Genomic DNA, 13,111 nt, shown 5'->3' with positions numbered 1-13,111 from the left:
ATGTTGCCAGGGATGAGGCATCTACCATGTCTCTGAGCAACTTGTGCCAGTGTTTCAACATCCTCTGCGTAAAAAAAAAAATCTTTCATATTTCCAGTCTGAATTTCCCCCCTTTAAGTTTAAAGCCATTTAAATACCCCCTGTCCTATTGATACAGGCCCTGCTAAAAAGTTTGTCCATATCTTTCTTACAGGTCCCCCCTGAAGTATTGAAAGGCCACAATAAGGTTTCCCTAGAGCCTTCTCTTCTCCAGGCTGAACAAGCCCAGCTCTTTCAGCCTGTCTTCACCAGGGAGGTGCTTCAGCACTCTGATAATCTTCATGGCCTCCTCTGAACTAACTCAAACACATCCACGTCCTTCTTACATTGGGGGTCCCAGAGCTGGGTGCAGTACTCCAGGTGGGGTCTCATGAGAGCAGAGTAGAAGGGCAGGATCACCTCCTTTGACCTCCTGGCCACTCTCATTCGATACAGCCCAGGATACAGTTGGCTTTCTGGGCTATAAGCACACACTGCCAGCTCATGTCCAGCTTTTCATCCACCATTAGCCCCAAGTCTTTCTCCACAGGGCTGCTCTGAATCCATTCATCCCCCAGACTGCATTGATACCAGGACTTGTCCCAACTCAGGTGCAGGATTACTGCACCACGACAGAGTTAAGTTTTGGCTGCAGACTCCACTCTTCCATGGAATCTGAAGTCCACACAAAGCAGACATGATCTCATGTCGGGATTTTGCTTTCATCTAACCATTCTCTGTTCACCACCCACAGAGAAAACAGCATTCAACCCAAATTATAGTACCTTACTTGGAAGACTGAAGGGTAATTAACCATGCCAGCATCATCCTGTAAGTCTAGGTATGTCAACCACCATGGTTATATTCCTAGCCTTTTACATCTAAAAAACTTTGCTAAAACACTGAAATATATTGAGAACATATTTTCATGCAGTTCTTCATCTTTGGCAATAATAATGCACAAATTCCCTGGCACCACTACCAAGACTGAGAATGTTAGGAGCAGTAAACTTGTCTACTTTGCTTGGAAGCTTCTGAAAATCGGACGTGAATAGTAAGTAGGAGCATATGAGCACAGAAACACCCAAATCACAAGTTTTAATACATAATAATTTTTTCCCTTCAGCTACGGTTCAAGAACAATTCAAACCAAATTAAACTTCAGCTGATGTGCTGTCTCCTAGTCTCAGCCACACATTCCTACTCCATCAATCATTAAGAGGACCACTGTTCACCCGACCCTGTGGTGATGCAGCTGAAAGTGCCAAATGTCAAGTGGAATGAAAAAAAAGGGGCTTTTTTTTCTTTGCAGACAGATTTCAGTTGGTTTATTGGTTTAGCTCCCTGATCTGACATACTGAGGGGTCAAAGAAGTGCTGCTACTGAGGCACAGAAGACTGAGTGGGATCATAACCACTCCGATCGATGCTGCTTTAAGCTGCCTTCAAATGGCATCCTAGGAAGTCAAACAAATACTATCAGGAAAATGCTCTTTAAGAAAAGACTGCATGACTAAGAACTAGCTTAGCAATTAAAGACGCAACAGAAAACAACAGTAACATTCTGTTAGACTGTAAAGCCTCAAAGTTTTTAATTTTAATCTAAACTGGTTCTGAAAATTCACTATTATTGACAGGGGATCCCTTTCCAATACATCAGTGAGAATTTGTTCCAAATTTGGGGATCATGATGAGCTTGTGGTTACATTTTAAACATCAATGGGTCCACAGACAGGAAAAAGTTATGATTTTACAGCAAAAAAAAAAAAAAAAAAGAAGGTAGGTTTCACAGGGCTTAGCATTTTATGGAAAACAGCCTATTCTGATATTTCTATTTTTGCGAAGTGTTCCAGTTCAAATGGGTGATTCATTGTAAAAGGAATCCACTGAAGGCTTAGTACCACAGATTAATTTGTTTCATAGGTTGTACTATTCTCAATAAACTCAATACAGCCATTTTAAGAAAAACAGAGCACATGCCAAAAGTTACAGCCCAAGGAAAAAGATCTGTTTTCCTAATGCTAAGTGTAGGTTGACAATAGATAATCTCCAGAGATCCCTTTCAAACCCAACCATTCTGTATGTGATGTGATTCACATTTCATCCTGATAGAGATACATTTTATTACCACAATTTACCCAAAACACAGTTAAGTATCACCTGCTACAAGCTAAGGAGTGTTACATCCCAAATAGAAGGAAGTGCAGCAGGAGGGCCAGGAGACCTCCCTGGATGGATAAGGAGCTCCTGAGGAAAACTCAAATGAAAAAAGAGGCTTATAAAAAGTGGAAGCAAGGACAGGCGGCCTGGGAAGAGTACAGGGATGTTGTCTAGGAAGCTAGGGACCAGGTTAGGAAAGCTAAGGCCCAGTTAAAATTAAACTTGTCTAGGGGTATTAGGGATAAAAGGAAGGGATTCTACAGGTACATAGCAAATAAAAAACAGACTAGGGAGAATGTAGGCCCCCTCAGGAAGCTCTCAGGAGAACTGGCTACACAGGATTTGGAGAAGGCTGAGGTTCTGAATGACTTTGCCTCGGTCTTCACTGGCAAAGGCTCTGACCAAACTACTCAAGTCTTGGAAGGCAGACGCAGGGACTGTGAGAATGAAGACCTTACGTCCACTGTAGAAGAGGATCTGGTTTGAGAACATCTTAAAAATCTGAACGTGCACAAGTCCATGGGTCCTGACGAGATCCATGCGCGGGTCCTGAAGGAGCTGGCAAATGAAGTTGCGAAGCCGCTGGCTATCATATTTGAGAAATCACGGCAGTCAGGTGAAGTTCCTGATGACTGGAAAAAGGGAAATATAACCCCCATTTTCAAGAAGGGGAAAATGGATGACCAAGGGTATTACAGACCAGTCAGTGTCACCTCTGTGCCTGGCAAAATCTTGGAGCAGATTCTCCTGGAAGGCATGCTAAGGCACATGAAAAACAACAAGGTGCTTGGTGACAGCCAGCATGGCTTCACTAAGGGGAAATCCTGCCTGACCAATCTGGTGGCCTTCTATGATGGGGCTACAGAACTGATGGACAGGGGTAGATCAGCTGATGTCATCTACCTGGACTTGTGCAAAGCGTTCGACACTGTTGCACACGACATCCTTGTCTCAAAATTGGAGAGACATCAATTTGATGGATGGAGCACTCGGTGGATAAAGAACTGGCTGGATGGCCACACACAAAGAGTTGGGGTCAATGGCTCAATGTCCAGCTGGAGACCAGTAACGAGTGGTGTCCCTCAGGGATCGGTGTTGGGACCGGTCTTGTTTAACGTCTTTGTCGCTGACATGGACAGAGGGATTGAACGAGCCCTCAGCAAGTTTGCCAATGACACCAAGCTGTGTGGTTCGGCTGATACACTGGAGGGAAGGAATGCCATCCAGAGGGACCTTGACATGCTTGTGAGGTGGGCTGATGCCAACCTCATGAAGTTTACCCATGCCAAGTGCAAGGTCCTACACCTGGGTCGGAGCAATCCCAGGCACAGCTACAGGTTGGGCAGAGAAGAGATTCAGAGCAGCCCTGCAGAGAAGGACTTGGGGGTGTTGGCTGATGAGAAAATGAACATGAGCCACCAGTGTGCGCTCACAGCCCAGAAAGCCAACCATATCCTGGGCTGCATCAAAAGGAGCGTGACCAGCAGGTCAAAGGAGGTGATCCTGCCCCTTCACTCTGCTCTCGTGAGACCTCACCTGTAGTACCGTGTGCAGTTCTGGTGTCCTCAACATAAAAAGGATATGGAACTGTTGGAGCAAGCCCAGAGAAAGGCCACAAGGATGATCAGGGGACTGGAGCACCTCCCGTATGAAGACAGGCTGAGAAAGTTGGGGCTGTTCAGCCTGGAGAAGAGAAGGCTCCGTGGAGACCTCATAGCAGCCTTCCAGTATCTGAAGGGGGCCTATAGGGATGCTGGGGAGGGACTCTTCATTAGGAACTGTAGTGACAGGACAAGGGGTAGCGGGTTAAAACTTAAACAGGGGAAGTTTAGATTGGATATAAGGAGGAAATTCTTTCCTGTTAGGGTGGTGAGGCACTGGAATAGGTTGCCCAGGGAGGTTGTGAATGCTTCATCCCTGGTAGTGTTCAAGACCAGGCTGGACGAGGCCTTGGGTGATATGGTTTAGTGTGAGGTGTCCCTGCCCATGGCAGGGGGGTTGGAACTAGATGATCTTAAGGTCCTCTCCAACCCTAACTATTCTATGATTCTGTGATCCTAATAACAAGCATCCATTTGAGTTGTAGATTGCCTGGAGACTAGCTGCAGCATTGCTACTGAACTGTCACACAGCCCAAACTTACAGCTGATAAACCACTTTTTTTTCTACAGTACTTAACATCAGCTTGGCAAAAGAAGTTATTTGATCCACATGTAATTCATTATTCTTCATTACTTGTATTCATTTTCTGTTTTACTGTGCTTCCCAGATACAGTTAACAGTTTTCGAGTCCAACCCCCAAAATATATGATATAGCACATATCTAGCATATTTTAAATATATATTTATATGAAATATGTATACATGTAGGTAATTTATTAATAAGGCAATAATTTAAAACTTTGGCACACTGAAAAAAATTAATTTTCATCTTTGCTAAAGGTTAAGGGCTTTGCCATCTCTTTCTTCAAAATTTCTCTACACTTCTGTTTATTTCTAACAAAGTCTACCATGAATTTACAACCAGACAGGCATCATACCAGTGGAAATGAAAGCTATTTATTGCAGCACAACATATGCTCAGCCCACCAGTTATTTTTCTATTTTGTGTATATGCTAAAGGTTTGATCACTGATTTCTCAGAATGTTGCAAGACATGTCCTAAAGGCTACCACATCATGCTCTCTCTCACCTTACTGCTGCTTGCAACTGAAGCAACAAGTATGTTAGAGCTATACCAAAACATCTTCATATTTTAATGTTTAAAAACTACAGGCTTAAAGTTCAAAAAGAAAAAATAAAGCTGAACTAGTGAATAAATAAGTATACACTGCCAAAGGCTAAAACTACACTGAATAGAGGACCTACACACAGGAAAGCATTATGTGTACATTTGCTACCTATAAACCTATTACACCTGAGTAATGTCATGCAATAGCTTCTCAACCCTACACAGCAGTTATCACACAAACATATGAAGCACATAACCAGCCAACAGCAGGACCATTACAAACTTCACTTACCAGAGATTAAACCACTGCACTGGAACTCCAAACTGTTGCTGCAGCTATTTAACAGTTTACAATCCTACCCGTAGGATTTGCCTGTTTTAATGCAAATGGGGCTGAGATACAAGCAATTTTCTCAGTAGTCAGAATAGACAGTGGGATTTCTAGATACCAGAGCCCAGAAAAATAAATCCCACTTACATTACGTTGACAGAATTGAGAATGCAACAATTTACAAGAAAAGAGGGAAGATGAGGAGGACGGAGGCAGCTGGAACATTCAACAGCAGCAGTCCTACACCAAGATGCAAACAGGCATTCTCCAACACTATTTGCAATTCACAAGATTGCAAACTCTTCCTTAAAAGTGTGAACCAGATGGGATTCTCTGCCACCTGGTGTACACATGGCAAAATGATGTGAATTATTTTCTACCTTACAGCACTGTTCAGAGGTTTGCTCAGTCAGAGAGGAAGTGACTGCATTCTGTAAGTTCATCCATCTATGCCAATATGAAAAATCTATGATGGCCTGAAGCATCAGAAGGAAATGAAAAGATGGAAGACTGATGTTATTTCTAGATAAAACTTTAAAGATCCTTTCAGTTGTTACCTGAAATTATGGTTTGGGACGGACAGGTAAACTGGCAACGGTATCAAAGCTGAAAATATATTTTATGCACAAATTAAAGATTTCTAACATTTCTGACAAAATCTGCCCATTTTTAATTCCCTTCTTACTGAGGGGTTTTGTCATTCAGCATAAGTGACAAGAGAAAAATGTTGTTTCATCTTATGCAATGCTGAAAATGTGAAATGACAGAGACCAAGTGTCCATGATTTTTGCACTAATAGATTATAAACCACAAAAGTATTACTTGAACTGAAAACAAGTTGAATGTTCAAATTCAGAGCACAAAGAGCAGATCTGACACCAGGGTGAGACAGAAACAATTCAGCTGGTGCTGTCTGGATTTCACAGAGAAAGCTCTCTTTAATCTTGACTTTCTCAAACCTCTTTTAACTGTTTTCTTGCATGCCAAAATTTGTGCAACATAAACAATTACTTCACTTGGCCTTCACCTCCTATGAGCAAACAATCTCTCAAGTCACAGATGCTGCATCAAGTCTTCACAAAGAAATACAGTGGCTTTAAATACAGAATTTTCTATTTTAATTGAATTCTCTTACTAAGGGAGTAAGAATTCTTTAAAATATTTTAACCTTTATAAAAAAAGGTAAGAAAGATTCCATTAAATTAGTAACTTTTTCTACATACTTTATGTATTCTTTTAGAAATCAACATTTAAGTAAACCAAAAGCTTTATAAAAGCAAGAAAATGTTTATACACAAAACCTTAAAACTTCAGGGTTTTTTCTTTACTACACACCACAGGAAAGAGTAAGGATGCAAACCAAATACTTTTAAATAAATAGGTTGCCAAGAACCATCTTCATTTCATATTTACTAGTTCAATAGACTACTGAAAAAAAAACATGTAAAAGGTAACTATAACATCAGAAACAAAACCTGATGACTAATCTGTGCCTTGTACAAAACAATTGATATATCTAATTCAGCCGCAAGGGTACAAAGGACATCATCACTAAATTTGCCATAAAAAATGAGAACTTGGAAGAGATGACAAGGTGATTTGATATAAAGACTACTACAAACCACTATGGCTACCAGAAGCAGTTCTTTATAAAGAAGGGCAGAGGACACCCACTGATGATTCTTTCTTTTTTAGGGTCTAATTCTAGAGTTTTTAAGATTTACAGCATTTCTGTTTGTAATCCTGCCTTAAGAGAAGAGATGCTGTATTTAATCCAAACTTAGCTACTACCGTCATGCTCGATACCTAATTGTGACCAGGTATGCCCATGGAAAAAAATTCACATCTGATACTCTGTAAACCATGGAATACTTTCTAAATCATGTAATACAAGATACAGAAAAGAGGCATACCAGTTTCTCATTAAGAATATTTGGTGACCTCTGTCTTTCGTAACTATAAATAACACAGGAATTATGGAATACAGATACCCTCTATTAAGTTCAAACAGTGAAAACCTGCAGTAGTAAAAACCACAGGCCACTATAGCCCTCTGAGAGACAGTATTTCACTTTGCATGCATTGTCCCTGAATTTCATTCACTGCTCTTAAACAGGGTAATATGGGAAAAGGATGATGTTTCACTATACCACTAGAATGCTAAACAAAACCTTACTTTCTCCACAAAATGACAGAATTCTCTCTCCTGATCCCTTTCTTAACATAATGGAGTGTTCACTCTGGTAATTTCAAATGCTGCACCTTTCTCACATCTTCCAGCAGTTATTCAGGATGAAGTTATTACAGAAGCACAGAACGGCTGAGCCTGGAAGGGACCTGTGGACATCATGTGGTCCAATCCCTGCTCAAGCAGGGCCACCTAAAGCCAGTTGCCCAGGAACGTGTCCAGATGGTTTGTGAATATCTCCAAGGATGGAGACTCCATAACTTCTCACAGTAAGAAAAAAGGTTTCCTGATGTTCAGAGGAAATTTCCTGGGTTTCAGTTTGTGCCCATTGCCTCTGTGACAGTGGACACAAAACACATGAAATTCCACCTGCATACAAGAAAATGCTTTACTACTATGATGGTTATCAAACACTGGAGCAGGTTGCCTAGAGAGATTATAGTTTCCACCCTTGGAGATACTCAAAACCAAACTGGAGTCAGCCCTGTGCAGTCTGCTCTAGCTGACCCTGCTTGAGCTGAGGGGTTGGACTAAGTGATTTCAATAAGCCCTTTCCAACCTAAAGGACTCTGCAATTTCATATTAGCCACTGTTAAACACATATAGTGCTTTCACTAGAAGTTCTTCAACAATTCAGCAAACTGTAAACTTAACCAAGCCAGCCAAAAGAAGGTGTGAGAACACAAACTAAGTTTCAGTAAAATCAAAAGAGTATATTTAGTGAAAAACGTTTGCCCATGTCACTTCTCTTACCAAAAACCAAACAGATGACAGATTTTTATCAAAGCCTCTTCCCATCATTTCCCAAAAATATGTGGGAAGCTACATGATTTTAAACTTGCTCTTCAATATCAGATGGTAAATAAATTTGAAACTCTTCAAATATTAAAGTGAGTTTCTATAATATTCTAAGGCTTATACTCTCATTTATGATGCTAATAAATAATGAAAGTTTGATTCCTTAGGAAAGACCAAAAACTTCATTTTCCAGCTTTTCACAATGATCAGAATTCTCCAGTGAGGATTCTGAATTTTTTGACTTACTGAGTCAAAACCAGATAGGAATTACAGAATTAACAGACTCAAATGTTTCAGTATCAGAACTCAAACAAAATGTCAGAACTCTGATATCCAAGTCAGTCTCCTATATAAATGAACATTGTAAGCTGAATTATTAGAACTCTTGCATAAGTGATGAATAAAGGAATATAGTGCCATATGCAAACGGTTCAAATCCAAGGATACATAACTTAGGATAAAAAGTAGCACTTGAATTTCAGTAACTGAACAACAATTCAGTTACTTTAATACTCTAGTTTACAGTCAGAGAGACTAAGGCAGACTTAACCTGAAAGCTAAAATGGGCTAAGAAACACCTCAAAGGCTCTCTTTAATTAATGACTGTTAAAGCAATGGGTAGACAATCTCTTATAGATCCACATCATTTGAGAATGCCACTGTTCTTACAAATCTAACCAGCAGGACTGTAAGAACTCTCTAGAGTTTGCTTCAGAATAAGACTAGCTAGCTCCTATCTGCCTTCATCAGCTACGTGAGCTAACCAAGGTGGCATCAACTGCTTACTGAGCCCTCTCCATCTTTTCAGCTAGCAAATCTCTCAGAGCAATCACTGTCCAACAGGACACAACAAACAGCTGAAGGACAGCATCTTAATTTAGTAATCTAATAATTAACCTGATACAGTCACATGATTTGCCTTATTCCTATTATTTGAAGTAGTAAGTTTATACATAAGGCTACCTAGACGTACTGAATAAAATCAGAAGCAACTCCTACAAAAAACTTGTTAGGAAAACAGGAAATATTCCCCAAAACTTTGATACCATATGACTATTCTCATGCTTAAAAATAGGAAGCAAGAAAAATGATCATCCAATCTGACATTACACATCATGAAAATCACTGAGACTACCACCGATATCCACCACCTTTTCGCCATAAAACAATTTCACGTATTTCTACAAAACTGTAATACAAAGAAATGTTAGTAATTCTAAAAAAATAATAGCACAGAGTCAAAATTATTGCCAAAATTCTCTCCCAGAATTTAGTCCTGATACCAAAAGTTACCATTAGTGAATCACCAGCTAAAACTTGCCAGTACAGTACAACAGGTCATGCTTGACAGCAACATAATACACGGCATCTGCAGACTTTTAAAAACAACACTTACTGTTTTGACTCATGGTGACAAACCTCCAGTGTTGGATCATTGTAGATGAAAGCTGCTTCTAAATCATTAACTCTCACTCTGTAAATCCGGCACTGTTTACTATTCAGCTTGATCCTATTCAGGTTTGCAACTGTGGGAAATATTGTCAGTTCCACATAACCCTATGAAAACACAAACCAAAACCTGCTATAAAATCTTTAACAACTCACAAAGTGCATAACCTCATTAATGCATTTCACAGGAAAACTGTAGGTAAAAAAATATTTTTTCATTTTAAAAGGAAATTGGTTTGCCCTTTTAGAAGAGTCTAGAATACACTTTGTGTCATACCATTTAAGAGGTGGGTTTTCCTGGCTATGAAACAAAATAAAATAAAAAAAGACACGATGGACAATCATGAAACATGGTTTAGTTCAAGGTGTCCCTGCCCACAGCAGGGGGTTTGGAACCAGATTATGTTAAGGTTCTTTCCAACCCTAACTATTCTATGATTCTGTGAGTGTTTTACTGGGAATGACCTGGCTCTAATGACTAGACTTCAAGTTACTGGCATCACTATGTTCTTCATCATTATGTTTTCCATCACTATGTTTTAGGTTTTGGTATCTGAGCTCAAGATGATTTTTTTAAACCTAAGCAGAATCCATTCAGTCAAGTACTGAAGTTCACAAAAAGCCACAATGACTTCAGGCTTGAAATCGTAGCAGTCTCTTCAAAGCCCCAGTAAACCCACATTCAAGCAACAGAACTCTATAAACACAACCCCTGACATCAGCTAACCCAGTGCTGAACATCAGTTTTGAATCGCAGATTGCTCTGTAACACTATTTACAATGCAATGCCTTCTTTCAGAAAGCTCTTCCTTACAGAGATTAAAGTGTTCACAAAGTATTTTATTTAATACATATTGAGGAGTGCCAGACTTCTGAGATTAGAAGGTATAAAACATAAATAAGCTGAAGAACATAATTAGCTTGTGTGTGAAGTTATTTCCTCTAAAAGCATGAAGAAAACCCAGACATTTAATTTCTACTTTCACATTTTATTAAAAAATACTTACTACAACAGACTTTCTCTGAAAATTTATGTTGTTGATACAAACTACCTGGTGAGTTGTGCTGGAAAAAAAAAAGAAAAAAATTAAAATAAGTTTTACACAAATGAAAGCATTTAAAATAACATTTTAAACCCCCCCCCTTTTTTTTAATAGGGAGCTCATACAGGATGTATGTACATATAGATAAATACCGTGTATAGCATATACTTCATAGAATCACAGAACAGTTTGGATTGGCTCTGTAAGTATTCACGACTGTCTAAATCTCTTACATGGTCCAAAATAAATAATGAATGGAAGCTGCACACAAGGTCAGAAAAGTTTCAGTAAAATCAAATATAGCGTCACACCAGGATTCTAGTGATACCAGAAGATAATAACATCACTTTTGAACATCATCTACCAGTATGCAAAAATCTTGTATTACTAAAGGCACAGAATCAAGTTCTAACACTTTACTGATGTGTAGTATTACAATTTGCAAGCAACTATAATGCCTGCAATGAGACACCTATGGAAAATTTACCTGGTGAATTGATTCTCACGTCATTTATGTAAGCAGGTACTACACATGAAATAATGCAGTATGGGCTTTTACAATTTCGCATCATAAGAATTTCTTATTTTAAATAATGGTTACATATAACTAAGACAGGTATTTTAAACAAGTCAAATGTATTTGCTTAGATTTTGAATGACATATTAGAACTGATAAATAAAACTCAATTTTAAAAAATGAAGATAAAATAGTAATTCTAACCTTTATAAACCTCTGGAAGTTATTTTTGTATCTTTTCTGTAGTAGGTGGCATTTTCACCACATTTTGCAGCCGTGTTATTCATGACTAAAGATACAGCCTTATCATAATTCAATTTTCATGCCACCATCTCACATTATATGCACATAATCATGTACCCTGTGCATTAAAAATCGACTTTGCTTCAGCTAGGCAAGTTTAATAAAAATTCCTACAAGAGAATGATAACATCTAGCATCCAAGATGGATTCAGACGTTACCTACATGCTAATATGTATCTGAGAACAAGAGTGATTCTATTTATAAATTGTGTTACAGATTTCTAAAGAAATCAAGGAGTCATAAACAGAAATACATAAATATCCATTGAAAACCCCAACCAACTGCTTTAGAGTTTGGTTACAACCAAAACAATCCATGTGCAAAAATGACAATTTGCTTAACCAAGCTGTTTGTTGCAAATGCAAGCATTTTTTACAAATATATATACAAACCCTGAAGTCAAAAGGGTGTGACAGAGCAGCAGGGATGAGACATAGCAGCATGGTCTGTAGCGCTGATAGTGTGTGGAAATCTCTAAGGTTTGAGGAGCACAATGTACGTATCTCTATGAAACTGCATGGTTGACAGACTCACCATCCATGAGCAAGTCCATTTACATCAAACATACACCTACAACACACATTTTCTGAATGCAACCTATATCATAAGCAGCAGTTCCAACCTTCTCAGGTAAACAGTTATGGCTCAGCCTGTGGCCTGTTTCAATGTGCCCTGGTCTCAAGTATAGCAAATTAAAAATAAAATAATAAATCAATACTTATAATTTATAAGGTCTTGGGCTCTCAAATCCTTTGTCTCCTTTCTTCCTATTCATCCTGAACAGCAGCACTAGACACACTCTGCTGACCGTCAGAATGGCATCAGCATCATCCTCGATCGATGTGTCCTTTGATTTTCCCCAGTGTCAAGTCGTACTTCATCACCCATCTAGCCAGTGGATCTGTGGCTCCCACCAGTCAGACATCTTCAGCTCGGATTAGCACCATAGTTACAGCACAAACAACATGCAGTTTTCTATTTAATCTTTTACGAGAGCAGAACGCTACCCCTCCCCACTGGGGGTACGGTACCAGTCCAGCGGCGCTGCGTGCTCCCTTTCCGGAGAGGCTATGATAAATAACCGGCTCAACGGGCAACGGAGGTGGGCGCTGCTCAGTCAGGAAGGCCGCGGCTGGGCAGGCACGGCCAAGGGGTCCCCGATCCGGGACAGCCGGCTGAGGCCGCACCCTCCCCTGGCAGGAGGGACCGGGGGGCGACTGTGGGATGACTGGGGAGCGCAGGCTGCGCAGCAAAGCCCCCCACGTCCCGGCCTTATCGTCACTGCGGGCGGCGGCTGTGCCGGCGGCTCCCACGGCTCGGCTCGGTGCAGTACGATACACTCGGTATGGTACGGTACGATGCGGTGCGGGCGGGGCCCGGCCAGCATGGAGGGCGGGAGCAGCGCACCGGCAGGGAGCGAGGCTGCCCTCAGCAACGCTCCCGCCAGGCCTCGCCGGCGGGTTCTCCCTCAGAGGCGGTCGCCATCTTGTGAGCAACCTTTGACCCCTAGCAGTTGAAAGGTCACATCCCGTTTAAAGGAGCTTTAGTTCTTTAAGAACGGGAAACGTTTTGG

The 13,111-nt window shown here is 40.3% G+C and overlaps 1 protein-coding gene across 3 annotated transcripts in view; it reads right to left on the bottom strand.

Moving 5' to 3' along the window:
• The window catches only part of TAF2 (TATA-box binding protein associated factor 2), a 63,464-nt gene extending 50,594 nt beyond the window's left edge, over positions 1–12,870 (bottom strand). For all 3 annotated transcript variants that reach the window (XM_061447806.1, XM_061447808.1, XM_061447807.1), the window contains exons 1-3: positions 12,261–12,870; positions 10,682–10,736; positions 9,622–9,782 (exon numbers count right to left, since the gene is read on the bottom strand). In XM_061447806.1, the coding sequence (XP_061303790.1) occupies positions 9,622–9,782; positions 10,682–10,736; positions 12,261–12,313 (269 nt within the window). In that variant the 5' untranslated portion in view covers positions 12,314–12,870. The remainder of the gene's footprint in view (positions 1–9,621; positions 9,783–10,681; positions 10,737–12,260) is intronic.
• Between the last annotated feature and the right edge of the window lie 241 nt (positions 12,871–13,111).

Source organism: Pezoporus flaviventris, unplaced genomic scaffold (assembly GCF_033815535.1).
Source record: "Pezoporus flaviventris isolate CSIRO_AGI_PZ_B2104156 unplaced genomic scaffold, CSIRO_AGI_Pfla_v1 ptg000007l, whole genome shotgun sequence".
Lineage (NCBI taxonomy): Eukaryota > Metazoa > Chordata > Aves > Psittaciformes > Psittacidae > Pezoporus > Pezoporus flaviventris.
Note: the sequence above shows the minus strand (reverse complement) of the source record. Positions and strands in the feature narration are given on the sequence as shown.